The 21,196-nt window shown below is 34.7% G+C and overlaps 3 protein-coding genes across 4 annotated transcripts in view; 1 reads left to right on the plus strand and 2 right to left on the minus strand.

Moving 5' to 3' along the window:
* Positions 1–5: 5 nt before the first annotated feature.
* On the plus strand, positions 6–3,903 carry LOC117100785 (armadillo repeat-containing protein 6-like; the record flags this gene model as incomplete). Its single annotated transcript, XM_033240602.1, has 5 exons — positions 6–675; positions 1,035–1,183; positions 1,349–1,480; positions 2,270–2,407; positions 2,846–3,903. Coding segments are annotated over 5 exons (1,293 nt in total), but the record flags the coding sequence as incomplete, so codon positions are not given.
* A 152-nt stretch (positions 3,904–4,055) lies between these two features.
* On the minus strand, positions 4,056–13,575 carry LOC117100753 (protein mono-ADP-ribosyltransferase PARP16-like). Of its 2 annotated transcripts, none has more exons than XM_033240549.1 (7): positions 13,446–13,575; positions 10,799–10,978; positions 9,059–9,202; positions 8,449–8,652; positions 7,070–7,235; positions 6,723–6,873; positions 4,056–6,078 (listed from the first exon to the last, which is right to left on the minus strand). In XM_033240549.1, the coding sequence occupies exons 2-7, from the start codon at positions 10,973–10,975 to the stop codon at positions 5,931–5,933; spliced, it is 990 nt and encodes a 329-aa protein (XP_033096440.1). In that variant the 5' UTR covers positions 10,976–10,978; positions 13,446–13,575; the 3' UTR covers positions 4,056–5,930. The 2 variants fall into 2 exon arrangements, with proteins under 2 accessions (XP_033096440.1, XP_033096441.1); XM_033240550.1 differs by having other exon boundaries at positions 13,328–13,464.
* Positions 13,576–15,153: 1,578 nt separating this feature from the next.
* Positions 15,154–21,196, minus strand: part of LOC117100754 (glycine receptor subunit alpha-4-like) — a 25,239-nt gene continuing 19,196 nt past the window's right edge. Inside the window, exons 6-10 of the mRNA XM_033240552.1 lie at positions 20,996–21,078; positions 19,424–19,561; positions 17,123–17,352; positions 16,618–16,746; positions 15,154–16,352 (exon numbers count right to left, since the gene is read on the minus strand). Coding sequence (XP_033096443.1) covers positions 15,999–16,352; positions 16,618–16,746; positions 17,123–17,352; positions 19,424–19,561; positions 20,996–21,078 — 934 coding nt within the window. The 3' untranslated portion in view covers positions 15,154–15,998. The remainder of the gene's footprint in view (positions 16,353–16,617; positions 16,747–17,122; positions 17,353–19,423; positions 19,562–20,995; positions 21,079–21,196) is intronic.

Raw genomic sequence — 21,196 nt, forward strand, 5'->3', positions numbered from 1 at the left:
ATGTAATACAGCAGTTTGAATCACAGGGAGTGAACCTCAGCAATATTGTAACCACACTCTACCTTCAACGAGAGGCTGTAGCAGAAACAAATCATCCCATTTTAGAAGCTTTAAAAAAACTAACAAAGATACTTGATGGTGGAGATTGCACCGATGAAGAACTTAAAGAAAGCTTGCAAATCTTTCAACAGGAATCTAATATAGATTTAGCACATCGATGTCTAGCTGCTTCAAAAGATGCTTTCCCAGTTTTATTTTCCCTCTGTGAACGCTATGCAGATAGAGAAAGCATTCTAAAATCTGTACTAGAAGCATTATTGTCCTTATGCAATGGACAGCCGGATCTAATCACTTTGAAAGGAATAGTGTTCATGATAAGTCATTTGGAAAATTCAAGTACAGATGTTACCTATGTAATAATTAAGGTTATAAGAATAACATGTGTTATGCATGAGATGAACCGGCAGAAATATGTTGCAAACGGATTGGTAGAGAAGTTGTTATCTGTGTTAAGGGACCAGCAGGTTGGCAGTCAGGTAGTTGCAGAAGCCTGCAAATCGCTGGCAACACTGACCCTTGATGATGACATCAGAGCACCATTTGGCAAGGCTCATGAACATGCCAAGTTGATGGTGGAACTAGGGGCCATTGAAGTCATATTGGATGCATTAAAAAGTAAGTCAAATTCTGTTTGAAGTTTATTTTTCAGGTATTGGATTAACATAACAAATACAGTATGTAAATTGTTTATTTACTATACATACAGTACTGTATAGGCCACCTCTTGCTGTCATTGGATGCAGGTAATGTGTATTATCTTAAATTTAAACTGAAAAAGGGAAAGGCTAACAGGTGAAATACACCTCTGAAACGGCCAATTCCCTTATTGCTCAAAGCAAATTAATATAATTAACATTATTATTATTTATCAGTGTTGGAATCCAATACAGTAATGTTAAACAATGTTAAATGTCACATAGTTTCTGAAAGTAAATCACATTTTAATAAATTATAATTTGGAAATTTGATTTAAGAGCCATCATGTCAAGACAACTCAACTTTGTATGAGCTTTGCTCAATGCTCAGCAAACTTGCCGTCAGGAACGAGTTTTGTCAACATGTGGTCGACCTTGGTGGCCTCCAGTCTGTTCTTAAGATCTTGGCTGAAAATTTGGAGTCTCAGGTTAGTGGTAAAAATGAAAAACCTCTTACACTGTAAATAGTTTGTTTACTGTACATCAAGTTGTAGATGGTTTAAATTATACTAAATGCACTTCAGGAAATGTCAATATTTTCAGCAGTATTTTTTTTGTTTGTTATATTCATTCAAGCACATTGTGTTTTCCAGGCAATAGTGAAGCAAGTTTTTGCAGTATTGAAAGCAATTGCTGGTAACGATGACGTCAAAATTGCAATTGTCAACTCGGGTGGCATAGGCTTCATTTTAAATGCAATGAATAAACACATCAAACAAGCGCAGGTACAGTATGTTCCAAACCCTAGTACAGGTCTCCCTCTAAAGAAAGACCACTCTGATTTTAGACCCAGTGGCATATCTAGGCAGTGTGCGGGGTCCCCCCAAAATCATGGTCAAGTAGGTAAAAATCACCTTATTTTGCAAATTAGCGCTCCCTCAACTGATAATCGTGCCCCCCCCCCACTTCACCTTCACACCCCCATCAGCATCCCCATTTCAAGACTTCTAGATACGCCACTGTTTAGACCCTCCAAGTAAAGACCACTTTGGTCCGAGTCCCATATTAGTGTCTATTATGTTTATTATTGTAATTATTATTATTTATTACAAAACATACCAAATTGTAGCAAGCCTGCTGAATACAAGTAGAAAAATATAACCTATAAAAATATAAATTTGCTAAATTACCATAAAAACAAAACTTAAAATTTCAATATAAATTCAGAAAACTCAATTACAATATAAAAATATACAATTACTGTAAATTAAAAAGACTCAAATACAAACTTACAATATACAATTCGAAATAGTACCGTATTCAAGTATTTTAAGATTAATTCATTAAAATAGAACGGTGTTGGACGTTTAATATCTTAATTATTTTGTTGATTATTGAAACGACGAGTGAGAAATGGGAATGCACTATTCCCATATCTGTTTGTATTATTTTTGGGAGTGAGGCTTTTTGTAAGGCTTTTGAGCTCTCTGTGAAATTGACAAACTTTGACGGGCATATTCCATTGGTACTGTATGATTTGTGAAAGCAAGCTTTAATTATTTTCTTTTTTTGAGGTGTGTGCACTGGGGTGTGCAGCATTAAGTGCTGTTGTTCTCAGGAACACGGGTCACTGCAAGGTGGTGATGGAAAGTGATGGACCTACTGTTATCCTCAAAGCAATGACAGTGCATCCTAATAATCGTTCAGTACAGGTTAGTACTGTAAACTTAAGCTATAACAACTGTAATCATCTTTAATATTTTCATTAATGTTGTTGCTGTTTTCATTATTATTTGGTCTGATATAATGTCCATATATTGGCAAACCACTGGTATTTGTCAATACAACTTGTGACAACGTACTAGTGTGGATAGAGACAGTAAGTCATTCTAAGCCAGTTTTACACTAAGCAAATTTATTTGTGCGAATCAAAAGCGTCAGCTCATGCGCATTCACATCTCAGCGAAATCAGTAGTGCGAACCGAAAAAATGCACAACCAATCAGTGCTCAGGAAGCAAACCTACGCTTTTGATTCAAGCAAATAAATTCGACCTAGTGTGAAACCGGCTTTATCTGTTATCAATTTGTTATTAATAATCATGGATTTTGCAAATAATCCTAGATTTATATCTGATAATTTGTTTCGCAGACAAATGCATGCATGGCAATTCGCAATTTAACAGCACGGACAAAAGAATACTGTGAACCTATACTACAGCTAGGTGCAGAAGAGTTGATTCAGCAGGCCAGCAAGCAGTGCCCAGATGAAGCAAAAGCAGCCTTGCGAGATCTAGGCTGCAAGGTGGAACTTATTGAACGTTGGAAGGGCGAGAACAATGGAGTTGTTCAATGATATCTGAGGACTAAATGTTTCAAACTTTCATGTTTTTTTTATACTAAATGAAAAGCTGTCTAATATACTGAAGCCAATTTGCTGTCTATTCATACTGGTGTATTCAATTTGCTGTCCATTCATACTGGTGTATTCAATTTGCTGTCTATTCATACTGTTATTGGTGGCTCAAAATTTTGGTAGGGGATAAGATGTTCAATTGAATGCTGACAATTTTTGGCAGTGTCCACGGACGAAGCCCAGCTTTTTTTTTGTTCTACTAATTGTGGGTGGCTGAAGCACAGTTTTGTCTAGGCCAAGACACCTTGTAATATTGATAACATACCGTAAAACCTTGAATTGAAGCCGTGGGCTTCTTTTCAAGGCTACTTTTGCAAAGTAAAGAGTGGGGGGGGGGCTTCTTTTCAAAAATGAATGCTGTAAATATTTGGATTAGTACTATAAGACATTAAATAGGGCCACTGTAACATTAATCTGTATCATTGAGTGTATTAACCGGTATTAAATCACCTAAACTACTGTACTGTATAAACCAAGCATGTTTGAAATTCATGTACAGTGTATGTACTGTACTGTACTATCTCAAAAAGAAGCCTACGCTATCTTAAAAAGAAGCCCATGGGTTGTTTTTTTAGGCTAATTTTGCAAACTAAAGAGGGGCCTTCAATTCGAGATAGGCTTCGTGACGAGATCATGCCCATTGGGCTTTAATTTAAGGTTTTACGGTATGCTACAATAACAAAGCTATTATTGACTAAAATATGTATTGCAGTGCAATGTTAGTTGTTTTTATGTGAAATGTGATCAATTGAATAAAATAAATGCTTGCGCTGAAATATTTAAGCATTTTTGAATATGAACACGAAAATAGATTTATTTTTGGTTGTTTTACAATTTTGAGTACTAATGCACATTTCTATCAGAATACCAATCATAACATTTGTGGCAAAAGCTAAACTAAAGAACTATACAGCTACAGGTATATTCTGTCATTCAAACATATTCAATCGCATAAACAAGCAAACCTGTTTTATGGAACAATAGTGGTGTGTGATAGTAGTGTTTGTACATGATATCTATATCAGTGTTCAATCACTAATATTTATATTGCAGCAGATATCCGGAATAATATTCTGCTCAGTGGCACATTCATGAATTTCAGTAAAACAACAGGGCATCAGGTAAATAAATTATCAGATGTAAATTTAAAATTATTTGTGAAAGCCATAACAAAAACAGCATCAGTGGCCAAACAAATGAAAATTGACTGTTTAATAAATTCTTATTCTCCACATTTTAAGCTTTAAAATGATGAGCCATTTACTGGAATTTACTTACTATTGAAATTTCACTTGATTTATACATTATTATTTGAGAGCAAACGGGCTGAGGTCACATACTGTAAGATAACCATTTATATCGTAAGGTTCTTCCCTAATCACAATACTTGTACCCCCCACATAATATCACAGGTCCACACTGCCCCCCCCCCACAGAAATATTCTGGCTACGTCACTGGGTGGGCATAAAAATTGGTTGGAGGGCCGATGTGTACTTTTCATGTTACTGATATGAGTAATGCATGCAAACACAAACATCTTAAGGTAAAAATCTGAGCAGAGTGCTTGTAAAAAACTTCATTAACCCTTTTGTAACACTTTATAATCTGTTGTAATATTAATTTTGAAAAAGATGATTGGCATCAGGCTGTAACAAGATGGTAGGCATGTTTTTAACTTTAAGTGATTTATGTTCACGGTGGGTCACACCTTGCCAATCTGTGACATGCAGTTAAAGTAAATCAGTGGCGTATCTAGGAATATTAAAATTGAGGGGGGGGGGGGGGGAACAAAGGATTCTAATAGGGGATGACTGGGTGGGCGGAAGTGAGCATCACATCACCATAAGCAATCAGTCGCTTCTGGATTAGAACAATGAAAAAAAACACTTAGTGACTGAATTATAATAATATAATATATGTAACCACATACTGTATATACAGTACAATTATTTGTTCTTTAAATGTCCATGGAATTCCTAGCAATAAACTATTCTCTATGACTTATCGGAAACTTTATACATTGGACATTTTCATTAATTTAAAGTTTCCATTATCAGTTAAAAAATATTAAAGCATGTCTACAATGAACTTCGTATATAATGTTCTGCCCTGACTAATTACAAATTTTGGCAGTAAAATAGATACATATATACTCTGGCCCCTGGGTGTTTATTCAAGGGAGGTGGTTAATCCAAATGAGGCTCTAGAGGGGACAATATTCGAGGGGTGTGCGTATTCAAAGCCGGGCGTGTATTCGCAGTAATATGGTATATATATTCACTACCGGTACATTTGATTGTTTAGTTACTCTACGTACGGCTAGGAACTGTGACTTGTAAGTTAACAACATGTCTTACCACAGCCACTTGCAAAATGTTGAGCTGTAGATGTATACAGTACATTCCAATATGTCAGCAAGTATTTGTACTGCATCAGCCAATCAGAAAAATGGCTGCTGAGGAAGATTACAATGCCTGTTACAATGCATTTTATTAATATCAGCAAGGGCAAGTAGATATAAATCAGGTTGTGCATAACATCAGCCAATCACTGAATGGCTAGCTTGGGATATGAACTTCACATTTTAATAAGGTTAGTGAGGATGTATATACAGTTTGTGGATTACATCAGCCAATAAGATAATGGAGAGCTGAGGATGTTTATATATTTTTTTATAAAATGAAGCAGAATGAAAAAGGCTCACTCTAATTAATCTTGTGAACTGCTTGTGAGTCAATATCTATGGATAGCAATACAGTAGCTAATAATGTAGGCCATGCATAAGGAAGACATATTTTTCAAAATAAAAATTTATCAGATTCATAATAAATACTTTCTTAAGAACTTTCTAGCATTCTTAGAGTTGTACAAACCTATAAATAATAGTACCAGAGTATAAAAAATTATCGCTAATAAGAAAGAATTCTTTCGTATCCACATTGCCCATCTTGGTCTTCTGTCCACCGATCTAATAGAAAAAAGGACAAAATGTTTTAGCCAAGTCATCGAGCTAACGAAATCCAAATATGGCTCCATTGCCCAGACATGAGAAAGAATGTGCATGAGACTGCCAAACAAACAACATGGTTCAATGCATAAATAAAGAGCATATGACACAAAGGAATTGCTTGGTTGATTGCACTACTTCAAAAACAAAACACCAACAGGTACCGTATATAAATACACGATTGACTGCACTTTCTTAAAAAGTAAATTAGTATTCCGAAAAGTGATACAAATCATTGTGATTTAATATTTTAAATATCTTCCTTTCATCTTCAGGAAAGTCTTACCATTGCATAATGAGCATACAGTATTAGCATTATACATACTGTTGTGCTATTGTGCTAACAAATTCTATCTAGAATAAAAATAGTTATTGTTTTTGAGATAAGTGTATCGATGTGGGAACACAAACATTGTTCATTTAAGCTGTGATTTAAGGAATGACTAGTATAACTTATGAAAAACAAACAAACAAAAAGCAATGTATAACACAGAGCTCCAACATCACTGAGACATTTGCATTCTCAACATCAATGAATATATATTAGAGCATTTTCTAATTGAATACAGAATGTAATAAAGAGACAGTTATGACTACAATCTCACCTTACTTTGAGACCATCTTTCTTGCCGCCAAAAATAAGTAGATACTTGACTCGTATAACTTCGTTATTCTGTACGACGTAGTATTTCTGTGGAACCTCACCACCTATGCTATTAGCTGCATATGTTCTGCCCTTTGACCCTGATTTTGAGTCTGTGAAAAAGAGCAAGGAATACCACAATGTGAATATTTTACATTTTGTAAAATAATAACTAAATTATATTTATTATATTTATTTACTGTAATTCAATATTAATATATCTTAATGCGAGTCCCTAATACATTTTAGTTTGCTGTATCACATCCCTCTCAATCAGGATGCTTGGTTTTCCAAGCCCTCTACACTGACCTTTAGTTTGACATTTGACATCTGGATGGTCAATCATCTCACAGACTGCTACACAGCTTAAGCTCTCTCCAAGTAGACTTCTCTGCCATCCTTTACAAGTTGGACTGTATGGCAATGATATGCTTAAGTCACTTGATAAGTAAGTCCCTTCTCCAAATAAAGAGGTCTAGAAAGAATTAAAATGAACAAGAAAATGAACAATAAAGAAAACACCAAGCAATCTATTCTTTCCATCAACCATTTTCGTAATTTTCGTAAAGACGATCAATGGGGTGGGATGTGTAAACATGCATTATCCAGGGGTCCCAAGTCTCCCAGAATTTGCGGGAGTCTCCCGGAAAACAGGAGTCAGACTGACTCCTGCACTCCCGCAAAACAAACAAGACTCTCATGGAAAATAACCCTTCTTCCGCAAGTTCATAATATCTGCAAATTTTCACTACTTTATAATCTATTGTCTCACGGAAGTCAGTGTCAATCATAGGCTTCGCCAGCTAGCCGTCCGGACGTCTTTTGGACAGCCTACAATTATTTAGGACAGCCACTTTTACCGTGACGGATTGGCCTAATCAGCTCGGCCTAGGCTAATTGGGCCTGGTCTACCTTTAGCAAATTTTTTATATTCTTCAAATCTATCGAATTTTACATTAAACTAAAGCTAAATCATATTTATGTTTGATAAAAACAACATTTAGCCATTGAATGTACGTTGTTTTCGTACCAATATTTGGTGGGGATTCACAAAGATGGGCGTGGCCCGCACATCAGCTCAGTGCCATTCCCACTGGCTTCCATTTTAGACAGCCTATTTCGTTTTTCTGGCTAAACCCCTGGTGCCAATGGATATCACCACACACCAAAATAAAATTAGATGTGTTACAAAAGCTCAATTTTTTCGAGATCTCCCAGAAGTGATTTCTCCCAACTTGGGACCCCTGCAATAGTTAAGTTTTATTTGTGGGTGTGTGTGTGTGTGCAGGGGTGTGTGCGTGCATGTGTGTGCGTGAACAAGCAATATCTAAGCCTGATATACCATTATCTTCAAATAGAGGTCAAAGTTCCATTTAGACCTACAAAAGTTTATTTGCTCCATCACAACAAACACACACACAAACACATCACACAACACAACACATCAACACAACAGAAAGGTAAAGGGAAGGTAAGTAATTTTGATAATAAAAAAAAAATTAACATGTTTACAATTTGTTCTTTGTGATTCCTGTTTGTTCTCTACCTGTTTTTTTGACACTGCGCCTTGAGCATTATTATTATTATTATTATTATTATTATTATTATTATTATTATTATCACAGCCAATGGAAGAATGATGAGCTCAGGATATGAATATGGGATTAAAAAATTAACATAAACTGTACCTTATTCATATGCGAGTGAAGACCATTGTGTAAAATAGAGTAGAAGTTCTCAAGACGACTTCCGTGGTAGGCATACAGTAGGTCTCTGGACTGCCGCAGCCTATTGAATTTGTCCTCATTGGCTGCGCAGTATTCCACCTCAAACACATGATCAGGTTTCACCTCATAGCTGGCTGCACCAGTTAATTCTAAAATATTTTGGAACTGTAGTTAAGATAAAAAAAAAAGCAAATATATTTTGTCAATTAGTTAGACAGTATATATGAATGGAAAAAAACAATGTCATTTTTTTCATTAATTTTGACTCATACAAACATTGCAGATTTGCTATCACACCAAAGTTCTTGAAACTGTCAATACTTTACATTGGTATGTCCACCCTTCCACACACTCAACCTAAAGTTGTGTTGAAATGGTGGAGGTGGGACATACACTCCAGGAACAACAAGGTGTATTATTATTCTTCCGGCTCTTTCTGGTGACATTGACTAAATCATTCTGTTGTCCATTTATTTACATAATATGAACAGAGAATACACCATCATTATAATATCAGGTTTATTTTATAGTTTATTCATTAAAAAATAGTTTTATAAAAAGTATTAGGTACCTGTTCTTGGTCTTGTGTTTTGAGCCTAAATGTTTTTGTGTCTATCACCCATGTCAACAGCTGCCAAGCCTGCTCAGCAATTTGATTTGATTTTATTGCATCTAATACCAATTTCAGATTTGGTATTTCTTTAGCAACTGCTTCCTAAAAAAGAATTTTTTAAAAATACATTAAAAAAAATTATAAGGTTTGTTACCTTGTGAAAAAACCCTCCAAAAAAATGATAAATTAAAACCATTATAAAGTTATCAACTTCAAATAATACAAACATTTTTTTAAATATACGATTTTCAGTCCAATTTTACAAAATCATAAATTGATTATCAGCCAAATTATTATTTCATGCACCAGAGTAAAGTCAAGGATTATTTTATGTCATTCTCATTTTCAATTTGATGCTAATAATAACATTAATAATATATAACTTAAATAATATAACTTAATTAAATATATACAAAGTAAGCCATTCAAATATCGATTTTACCTTTCAAGTACTATATAGGCTAGCCTAAACAGACTAATAAACTAATTAAAAAAAACACATCATTTTTCTGTATAAAATACAATGCAAGGTTAACAGATATTTGTCTAATTTTACTGAAATATTTGTTGCATTGTGTGGAAAACATATCATAATTATGCAGTCAATTACCTTGAAAAGGTCCAATTTGTTGCTATGTCCTTGATTAGTACTTACTGCATGCATATTACACAAGAATAACATTGGATTTATGTTATGATGTGAATATAATTGTATGTTGATTTGCACTTTAATACGACTAGAGAAATTCTCTTGGGAGTGGAAAAATATTCAAGGTTTTGCATATCATTTATGAATGAATGGGAGTAATATTATCACAAATATTTGTGTGAAAATCTATATCGAAAGGATAAATTTTTAAACCATTGCTTTTGTACAATTTTAATGTAAATAATTAAATTGTATTTAATTCAGCTTTTTTTCTACAATTGCAATAGTGTCAATAAGCCTTGAATTAAATTTAAATTGATAAATCAAATTACTATATTTTTGTAATTATTTTTGGTCATTTCCTATTTAATTCTTTATGGAGATGATCAGTCACTTAAAAAAACCAATAGGTCTGTCAGAACATATTGTACACCTATTGCTAATAGAAATTAACGACAAAGTTGATGGTGTGTAATGATGAACTTTTAAAAAAAAAGTTTTAATTGATGACAATGTTAATTACTGTATAAATAAACACCCTAGGCTGTTCACTGTTGAGAAGGGTTTTTGAGGGGAAATTTATTCTTGGGAGGTATTTATTCGAGGGGGCGTTATTCAAAGCCGGGCATTTATTTGAATAAATATGGTATTAAATGATAAAATTGATGGTGTGTGGGTCCTGGTTTCCACATCCCAGTACAGATGTCAAACAAGTTGATGCATTATATTATTATTTATTTACTGTATTTGATATCGCAAGTCAAACGTTCACCAATCAATATTTGATTTGTGACGAAAACACAAGAAACATACTGTAGCTATATAGGCTGTACAATAAAACAATACATTTACAGAGAGTTCTAAAATGTTATGCAAGATATAATAGAAGATAAGATACAAACTTCACTGAGATAGCCATTTCCAAGTTATACTTTACCTAGAACTTATTTTTCACTATGCTATATTCCTCATTTCCTTTAAATAATTACCAGTAATACTGCACTTCAAACAAATCTAAAGAAATATTATAAACAGTTTTTAAAACTCACTAGGTTTGTGAAATCTTTTTCTCTATCAGTGTCTATGAAATCAGATGGAAATGGCCTGAGCACAGTGTCATGGCGATAGCTAAACAATGCTGCAGAAAAGAGACTCCAAATCACGTCGCACGCCAAGCGATCCTCGGATATACGCTGCAAAAGTATTTTCTTTAATTCCTCAGTCATGTTCTGAATTCAGAGAAAAAATTGAAATATAATAAGAAATTATCATAAACGTTCATTAATCCAGCTTTTTGTAGGTTTAGTCATGAATGCCTAAAGCAGGCTCTGGAGCAAAACAAAATGTTGATGTTGTACAATTGGTTTAAATTCTGAGACACAAAGCATATTTGACGAAAAACTCACAGTACAGTAGCAGTTAATGAGATTCTGTACAGATTTTTGAATTAAAAACTTGGGGAAAAGGGGAGTAACCACACTTATTTCCACATTTTCCTCAGTTTTTAAATATTCAAAAATCTGTCCCGGGTGCCAATTGCAAGTGCCCTAGGCCAAGAAAGTGAAAGAGTGTGGCGGCCGCCTCCGCGCTGGTAAAAAGGGCCTCGAATGGGCCTATGAATTATCTGTTGCTACTTGGTGATGCTACGCTAACTTTGATGAACATTTTGCATTTTTTTTATGAATGCCTAAAATAATTACTTAGCAAGAAATCATTACAGCAACGTTTGGTAAGCATCATAGTTCCATAAAAGTAATATTAAGACAGTCGAATAGATTGCATATATCCTGAAAATTCTTTTTTGCTTTCGTTCTAACTCATAGGCCGAACTACTGTACTACTGTATGTTGCTGTTGCGTCCATCAGGCCACAGGCAAATGCGGTAGCACTGTGTGCTTTCACATTCTTGGCCTAGCATGCTCGTACTTGCCAACATCCAAAGAGATCAGATGAAAATGATTTTAAAAGTTGAATAAAAATAGAAAAAATGATTTCATATAATTTTTTTTTTTTTTGTCAATTCCTAATAATTAATATATATAACTATGACATATGTAAATTAAATCCATGTAGCTTTTGTATTTTTGGCACAAAAAAAAAAGAAGAAGATAACCAGTATCCTGAATTCCCAAGCATTTCTCCTATTATACCTTGAGGATCTTTTGCCTATCAGAGGGTAGGGTGCCGCCAGCATCTCTAATAGGTCAAAGTAAATATTGAAAGGGGTCTTTAAAATTGAATATACAACAGAATATTGTATTGTAGGGTTGGTAGCAGGTCACTTCGGCCCAAAACCAAATCGACCCAAAACCAGATCGGCCCAAACCAATTCGGCCCAAACTCAGACCAAAACCAACTCTGGCCCCAGACGACACTTCGGCCCAAAACCAACTCGGCCCAGACGACAACTACCCAAATGATACGGAATTACCCAGATGAATAGCGATCTCGATTACATGTACCCAAAACAATTATTATTATTATTTTAGTATTATTATAATTATTAATATTATTTATTATTTATATTTTTTTTAAATATAACTATTCTTATTATTTATTTTTATGTTATCCGAATTATATATTTTATAAAATTTATTATATTATTATATTGTTATTATTATTTTAGTATTATTATTATTATTAATTATTAATATTATATATAGGCCTAATATTAATTTTCATTAGGCCTATTACTATTCTTATTACTTATTTTTTATATTATCCGAATTATTACTAGTCCCATTAATTATTTTTTAGATGAATCTTAACATACCTTTATAAAATAATGTATATTTGTATAAATATAAAGCAAAACAAAATACAAGAATATATGGATTTATTCAGGTACATTTAATTCAAACTGACTACATACAATGTTTTTTTTTTCAATTCACAACGGAAAAGTTTTAACAGTAGGGGTCCCAGCAGGGTTTTATTTTATTTTTTTTTTTAATTTTCAATAAATCTAACACTTTGGAATTAAACAGGTGCTCCTACTGTTATTTCTGGTAAATATTTTTTTGGTAAACTGTTATTTTAGATTGGCAACACCCAATATGTTTTTCGATGAATGTAGCACCTTGCAAAAACTGATAATAAAAGTCAACAATTCATTTAACAACACAGGGACCACCCAACTATTTTAACCCGCTGTACAGTAACGGTCTTGAATAACAATAAAATAGTTGGTTTTAGGCCGAAGTGTTGTCTGGGGCCGAGTTGGTTTTTGGCCGAATTGGTTTCTGAAGTGAAATGTTTGCTATGCCAACATATCCTGCAGACCACACATTGAATCTGTGTACTGTCTCTCTGTGTCAATAAATTGTATGTTTGCAATATATACTGTAGTACTATAATAAAATGAAGATCAACATAATTTATAGGCCCTAATAGCAGGACTCTTGCCTAAGTTCGAAAATCATCCTTCTGGGCCTACTAGGCCTAGTGGCTACACCTACCCTAACCTAAACCAGATAAACCACAGGCCTACCAAAATGCAAGGCCATAGGCCTAGCCAACCTGGCCTAGGCCCTATCCTGCCTGGCCTAGGCCCTATCCTGCCTGGCCTAGACACTTACTTTGATCCTTCTGCAGTGCTAGGCAAAGAAGGCCTTGGGCCAACATAACACCAAACACTGTACTGCAGCCCTACTAGACCCTAGGCAAATATTAAAACACTAAATACACGTGTCCTACCAACAAAAGCTAAACCAACATCTTCGATCACCGATCATTATACTCGCTCATAGAACTATTTATTATCTTTGATCAAAGAGTATGCTTTGATACAATACGTTTTTCTTTTCAATAGAGTGCGCCCTCTCTCAATTACATAAAGTATTTGTCCTTTACCTTGCTTCGAGCTTTTTTTTTTTTTTTTTTTAATCTTAAGTAAAGTTTTGTTTTCTTATTTAGCAAACAGTTTTGCAAAAAAACATCAAGACGGAGGAGAAAATAAAAATAAAATTTTATTGGTGAATGTAAACAGTGTTAAATGCTTTAAATTTATGTAGGCCTAATTAGGAAGAAATATTTCAAGGCAGCAGCGGCGGCCGTAATACAGATAAAGAAAAACTTTTTTTCGTGGCGGTGAGCGCGCTAATTGGCCAAAAAATGAAAATGTTTTTTTATCAAAGTCATTATTATTGGCGGGCGGCGGGTTAGCTAAACAAGTTTCAAAAATTCTCACTTTATATCCTGATATCAGCTGCAGGAGTCTTGCAAGCTCCATCGGAGTTAACTGCGTTTCATGGCATTTTGACTTTTAATCAGTTGTTGTTCAATTCTTTTTAATCTTTCTTTGATATCTATACTGAAGCTGACCTAATTTTTTATAACAATATCTATTTATATTATTGTACTGAGTGAACCACTCCGTTTGGGGCGCAAAAGCTCGTGAATAGAAATCGTTTCTTTTGCATTGGGGATTTCATTCTTTTTTTCTCCTTAAGCCTATTGTTGTGCAGTACATTTTCTTCAGTGAATTATGTTGTCACCTCTCTTTCATTCCACAGTAGTTCGAGTGATTTAAGAGTTTTGCTCCGCTTCGGTATGAATCTACCACCTTAATTATATCGGTTTGTTCCCACCTCAATTCCCTATACCAGAGTTATAAGCAAAGTCGATAACCTACTACGCCATTAATTAACTCATTTTTTGCAAAATAATTGCATAATCAATTTGTAACCATGAAATTTTGTTGTTGGGGGTAAGACTCGTAAAATGATATGGACCACCATGCTTAGAATTCCAGTTCCCTTTTAGTTCTATTGAATAGGCCCTATTGATGTTTATACATTTAGGCCTACTGGCAAGATAACACTCTATGAATAGTCACAATAAGTTTTACTATGATACTTTATTATAATGTGAGTACAATATTATCTGAAGGCAACGTGACCCAAAGCGTCGTACGGGAACAATAGGGACTCTATCTTTATGCATTCTTTAGTAATAGTCTTATATCTAACGTATTGCAGTACATGACATGTTCTATTACATTATTACAACCAACAGTCGATACACATACTAACTAATCGACGTGCTGTACTACAGCCAATCATGAACTGGAAAATGTGTAGATTTCAAATAATTGACTATTTTATTTCTGCATTTCTTCATTATAAGTACGGCCATTTTTAGGTCTTTTAAAATAAAAGAATAAATTGTATAGTGTACCGTAAATGCTTGAATAAGCACGGCCCTGATTTTTTTTCGCTAAGCGCCGTGGCGCTTAATCGAGAGTAATTGCCCTGTGTGTATGAAACTTTTTGAGAAAACATGGTTTTAAATACAAGGTATACAGTGTTAAAATGAATAAATAACACAATGAAGACACAAGCATTTCTTTATAAACGTTTATTTACAATGACGTAGGACCTATGTTAGGCATACTGAACTACGGGAATACGTGAGATAGGTGGTAACATGGGATTTTATAAGCGCCGCTCTGGAATAAGCGCTGCTCTGGAATAAGCGCCGCACTGAAGCCTCAAATATATTTTATAAGAGCCGCGGCGCTTATTCGAGCTTTTACGATATTATGAAAAAACAGCAACTCTGTATCTTTCCTACATACAAATCGTCATAAACAAACATGTGCACTTCTATACGGGGCGTGCACTTCTATGCGGGGGAATATGTTTGCCTATTTACTCGTAAACTTATATCAGCTCGCGTCTAGTACAACTCTCTAAATCACTGCCTTTATTTATATAGTCATTCTTTTATTTTTAATTATCAATGGACCAGCATACTATTATTAGAATAGTATATAAAATAAAATATGATCACTAATAATTAGTGATCATTAAATGCATTATTCAGTTCACAATTATTCTTTAGGGATCTGTAGGAAATAACAATCCCGCAATATAAATTGATTTAACAATACATAATTTAATTTACAACGTTGCATCATTCTAACTCTTATTCAGATAAATACATATACCCTGTACATATTATAAATACACTCTTTTTTTCTAATTACATCTCATGAAGTAGATAAAGACACAGGTAGTAAACATAGGCCTAACACATGTATCCTGTTAACATATACCAGTAGAACAACAACGATTTTTAGAGATTTAGGCCTATACTAATATTCGCATGTTACAACAGTTACACGTGTAGAGGTCACATCTTGGGGCGATAAGTAACATAACATTGTTATGTACAATATTGTTCAAATCCAGATTGTTTATTACTGAGCGTTTATATCGAATACTAAAATCAGAGAATCTCGAGTGGTTAAATATCAAATGAAGGTTCTTCTTTGCTTTTCACATAATATCCCCAATATGCAACATTAAATATAAAAAAGGCTAGAGGGAAGGCGAATCGACAGAACATGTCAATCTTTTTACCAAAACGATAACTATCATCCTTTTTTTCACCATGGCAGCATGATCCGAGAATGGATACTTGACCGTGCTGATTTGCTTGTGTATCGTAAGGAGGAGAACGTGGCGGAGCTGTGTCGCGATAATTTTTCCTACGATCGTGTCTTCTTCGGCCGTCATCGGCATTTTCGTTGTCGAAAGATTTGTCCACTATAGTTAGCTTAATGCAACTTTCAACATCAGCATTATCTGATGTCGCATACTGTAAAAGAACATACACGATATATTATATATTATTATATTGACCAATTGCAAAAACCGCTACTTAAATAAATGCGAACTCAAGACCTATTCGTATAGGTTACGACAAATATATTGTATACACCAAATGCCGTTACCAACACTAGCTCTCCCCCTCCCTCTCTCTCTCCCCTCTGCTCATGAACGAATTAATAAGATTTTACTGAAGTGATAAACAAAACATGCTCAGACGTAAACAACGTTTAATAAAATTTCCGAATTTATACCTTTGTAGGAGAGTTGGTCCATTGGTTTTTATTTTTCACTTTTGTCACAGAGAAATGATGCACAATGGCAAATTCTAGTAGAGCGCCAATGACAAATATTAAACAGGCGGCAAACCAAATATCAATAGCCTAAAAGAAGGAAAAGAAAAAACAGATACTTGCTTCAATAATAAACTACATCGTCTAAACAGTCGGCCATGAATTTTACAGTAACTTGTATTCGCAGCAAACATATTACAAATTCTAATCGAAACATATTTATTAATGTAAGCCTATATTTTAAGACATCTACTATAGTTAGATAGGATGTAGGCCTTTGAGATTTCAGGCGGCATCAGCGTTTTTCGATAAAGTCGCGCAATTTTAACGATTATTGGGTACCGGGTGCACTTAAAGCTACTTTGCGTTACAGTCAACTGACTCGGCATATCTAGATGCTCAATAGAGGAACGAATGAACTACCATCACTATCACACAATTTTCATTAGGCCTAGCTTATCCATACCTTGACGTACGATACATGCGGTAAGTCCTCTCGCACACCATTGGTCGCAGTTATCATCGTAAGAACTGTCGTCACGCCCAATGCCACACGGGCTGGGGAGCTTTTTATTTCTATCCAGAACGAGACCCATGACATTACAACCAGCAGAATGCTAGGTATGTATGTCTGTAGTAGATAGTATCCAATGTTCCGACTAAAAAGATATTCAACCACGATGCATGAATATTTACCTATAAAGTGAAAATATGTAAAAGCATGAATGTTAAAAAAAATGTTTATACTGTACGCGTAGTTTTTAAGGGGTCGTTCACAATTATCGACATTTTCACAAGTGTACAAACAGTACTCTTTTTCGGTACGCTCTCCCTCTTCTCTGAAAGTGTACAAGAAATGTTTATTTCGCAAAACCATTCTCCTTTTTTTGTGAAGTTAACTAAAGCAATGTGGTTGCTTAAAAATAAATATTATGTCCATGGTTACATTATAATTTTACCATTATTTTACATGTTATTTTGAATCAACATATTTATGGATGTGTAATAATGTACACATTTGTATACCCCTCCCCAGGGGTGTGCCAGCGGGGGCCGGGGTAGACCAGGGCCCCGTCGGGGAGAGCTGGCCCCCTTTCGGGGAGAAAAAGCACAATTCTTCGGGGAGAAAAAAAAATAGGCCTATTAAGTATTTTCTACATATTAGTAGACTCTAAAATCGTTTAAATAAGCCTTTGAAACCCCTGAATTGTCAAATTTTCGAAACCTTTTAATCGAAGCTCGACCACGCCCACTTTGCTTTCGTCGGGGAAATCTGACCCCTCGTCGGGGCATCGCCCCCCGTCGGGGACCTCCCTCCCATCGGGCAAATCCTGGCGTCACCCCTGCCTCCCCCTAGCGTACTGTTTGTACACTTGTGAAAATGTTGATAATGTTGAACAACCCCTAAAATATTCAAAAACACTGATTAAGTGATGACTTTATTTTGCATTATGCAGCAGTCAAACTTATATTTAAATCATAAAATTATGATAGATTGGTTATTTTTGCTTGTATTCACCACCATTAAGTTGTAGTTCCATCTTTGTCAACAAGAAACGGTCACCGATCGTAAATCGAACATTTCAAGTCAGATAACGTGTACATTAATGGTTCAACAAAAAGACATCAATCATGTGCCCTTTCAAAAAAAGATGAATTCCTTTACTTATTTCAAAAATGCTATATGGAAATAACATCAAGCGAGAGACTAGTGTCTAGGATAAATTGCCGATTGATGACGTCATCATTAAAACGATATCATTAACCTAAATGAAATCGATTGGACTGGATGATTGATATTTGATAGAGTGAACCGGCCTAATAGGCCTAACATATGGCTATATCAATTCTCTTTAATTGAATTATTTCAGTATTATTTTAATTCAGTATTGGCATCTTTGATTTAATTCTACACATAGAATAAATTTACGTTATTTGTTTTTATAATTTGTTTGTAATTCAAGCTTGATCCAGAACTTTTGAATCACAAAAGAACACAAATTCGTTTGTTGGTTTGTGCATGAATTGCAGGATTTACCCGACGGGGGATGGGGCGAGCCCCAACGAGGGGGAAGATTTCTAAAAGATGGTTATTTTTTTTACTCTCATTCTCCCATTTCAGCGCCCCCACCCCCACCCCAAACCTGGTGCCTGGGGGCACATGCCCTCCTTGACTCCTCTAGCTACGTCACTGCCTGACCTTAACCGAAAGACTTATTACCATTGGTGTTCTTCTGGTTATCAATTGGGCACTACTCCTCTCTTGAGGAGAGGATTGTCTTCTATACACGGGACCAACGTCTTAACGTGTCATCCCATGTGCTAAACGGCTGAAGTTAGTTGCTTTCTCACATTAATTGACTTAATGATTATGCTACAGTACACTGGTTATATATAAATGAAATATTAATTACCACTGTTTTATACAGACATGTCATAAACACTAAAGCTGGGTTCCATACAATCGCTACACGCTATTTCCGACAGGTTTCGTTGATTGGTCGGTCGAATGGGAGCCTTCAGCAGTACAACGATTGCACTGAAAACACTGTAGCGGACAGTGTAGCGATTTTAATGAAACCAGGCTTAAGGAAGAGTATGGAAACCAAGCATAATAACAAATGTATTTCTAGCTTTATTGGATTATCCTTTAAATGTTTGTTTTTGTTGTTCAACATTCTACCATTGTAAATTTTAATTTTACCCTCTTTATTTTGATGCAAATGTATAGATTAAAAAAGTGTCCTAATTGAATGAAACACATTACCTGTCTTTAATACTTTATTGCATTCTCCGATATGGATACCAGATATTTCATATTGCGGTAACTTCATATGGTTTCCATGGAATTCAGCAGGCTCTTCGTGTACCCAATAGTATTGAAGCTCATCCGTGGTGTACTTAACTGTTAAAAAAATGAAGATGGACCGGGATACATTTCATAATCTTGCTCATAATAGTTAAGTCAGACACACACTCATGGGTCACGGCAGACTACTTTATCGCCGGTATGTGAGCGCTTGACGACGCGCTCCGTGTCTACTGTCGATGTATGGCAGTCTTTTGTGGGTCGACGTTAAAAAGATCAGTCGCATGCAACCCAGTTCATGCACGGCTTTAAAAAAAATCCAAAAAAAAAAATACTAAACATAAAAATACAATGTTTTAAACCTGATTGGAATATACATATTATACAGTAAAGTCGTCATCTTTTGCGGGTGTCGAAGGAAAAGGGGAAAAAATAGTTCAAAATTGTATGTTTATTTCATCCAGAACATACTAATGTGTGAGCCTATTAAGTAGCATGAAATAAACTTTGCTTTTCTGTTATATTGTTTGGATCATTATATCGCATATTTTGAATGGGCCTTTATCTTATTATATTTTTATATCATTATTACACTATGATAAAGAATTAATTAGCAATCGCTCATTCGTTCTTTTAATGTTTGCATTCACCATTCTGTTGAGATGATGGAATGGAACGTATTTGCTAGGCCTGCTCAACTTCTTGTTAGAAGAGTGAGAGAGAAATTGCTATTAATCACGTGATTTATACACTCATAATGTTCATCGTGTTTTAACAGACGTTGGATGAGAAATACTTGTTATTACAATTGATGGCTAAAAAATTGCATTTGTGCACATGATACTGCACACGTGATCTCAGTTCATGTACTTTTGAACTCTCTCGCATTTAGTTTGAAAACATAATAATACCTTCTGACTAAACTATTTTTTCTAGAACATTAATCAGCTTATGTTCATTATTTCAGAGATAATGTCTGTTCAACTATTTATTTGTTTTTATATAAATATTCGTGTTCTTTCTAAAATAATCATTATCGAAGTTATATTGTCAGTGATAGACCTGTTTTACTTGTACATGTGTTAGTTTGAAATTACTGCTACAAGTTTTGGAAATCACATTCTGATTGATATATGAGTATGAATAACAACAAGATTGTGGTTGAATACAAAAATGAAAAAGTTCATTGTAACACAGAACACTGTAATGGCGGAAACGTACGAACAGAATCGGTATGTGAACACAACACAGCTCTTAAATAAGAAATAAAATAATAATATCATTATACCGGAGTACGTGATCACACTTAACTACTACGAACATAATCGATTTTATTACGCGAGTATGTGAACACAGCACACACATAGAGAATCAATACGCATTCCTACGTGAATGCATCACATACCGGTACCTAACTAATCATTGGACCACTCGGGTTATATTCACATTTCGATAGAAACTCAATGAGATATAGTGCTAATAATTAAATAAAGTTTAATTGAAAAAGCAATGTCTTGTTCTTTGACCTACATGACTCCATCTCCATCTCGCATTTTTGCTGATCCAGTGGGAAATGATGAAAGTCCATAGCACACGATAATAAAAGACTCAACCTGCAAGTAATAATTATAATGCAACATAATGTGTATCTGTATACTTCTATACAAATGTAATGTCGAAAGGAGCAGGTAATGAAATAAGATTTGAACATCAAAGCAAAGGTATCCGCCG

This window comes from Anneissia japonica, unplaced genomic scaffold (genome assembly GCF_011630105.1).
Source record: "Anneissia japonica isolate Jap-2015-1 unplaced genomic scaffold, ASM1163010v1 scaffold670_len1213532_cov191, whole genome shotgun sequence".
Taxonomy (NCBI): Eukaryota; Metazoa; Echinodermata; class Crinoidea; order Comatulida; family Comatulidae; genus Anneissia; species Anneissia japonica.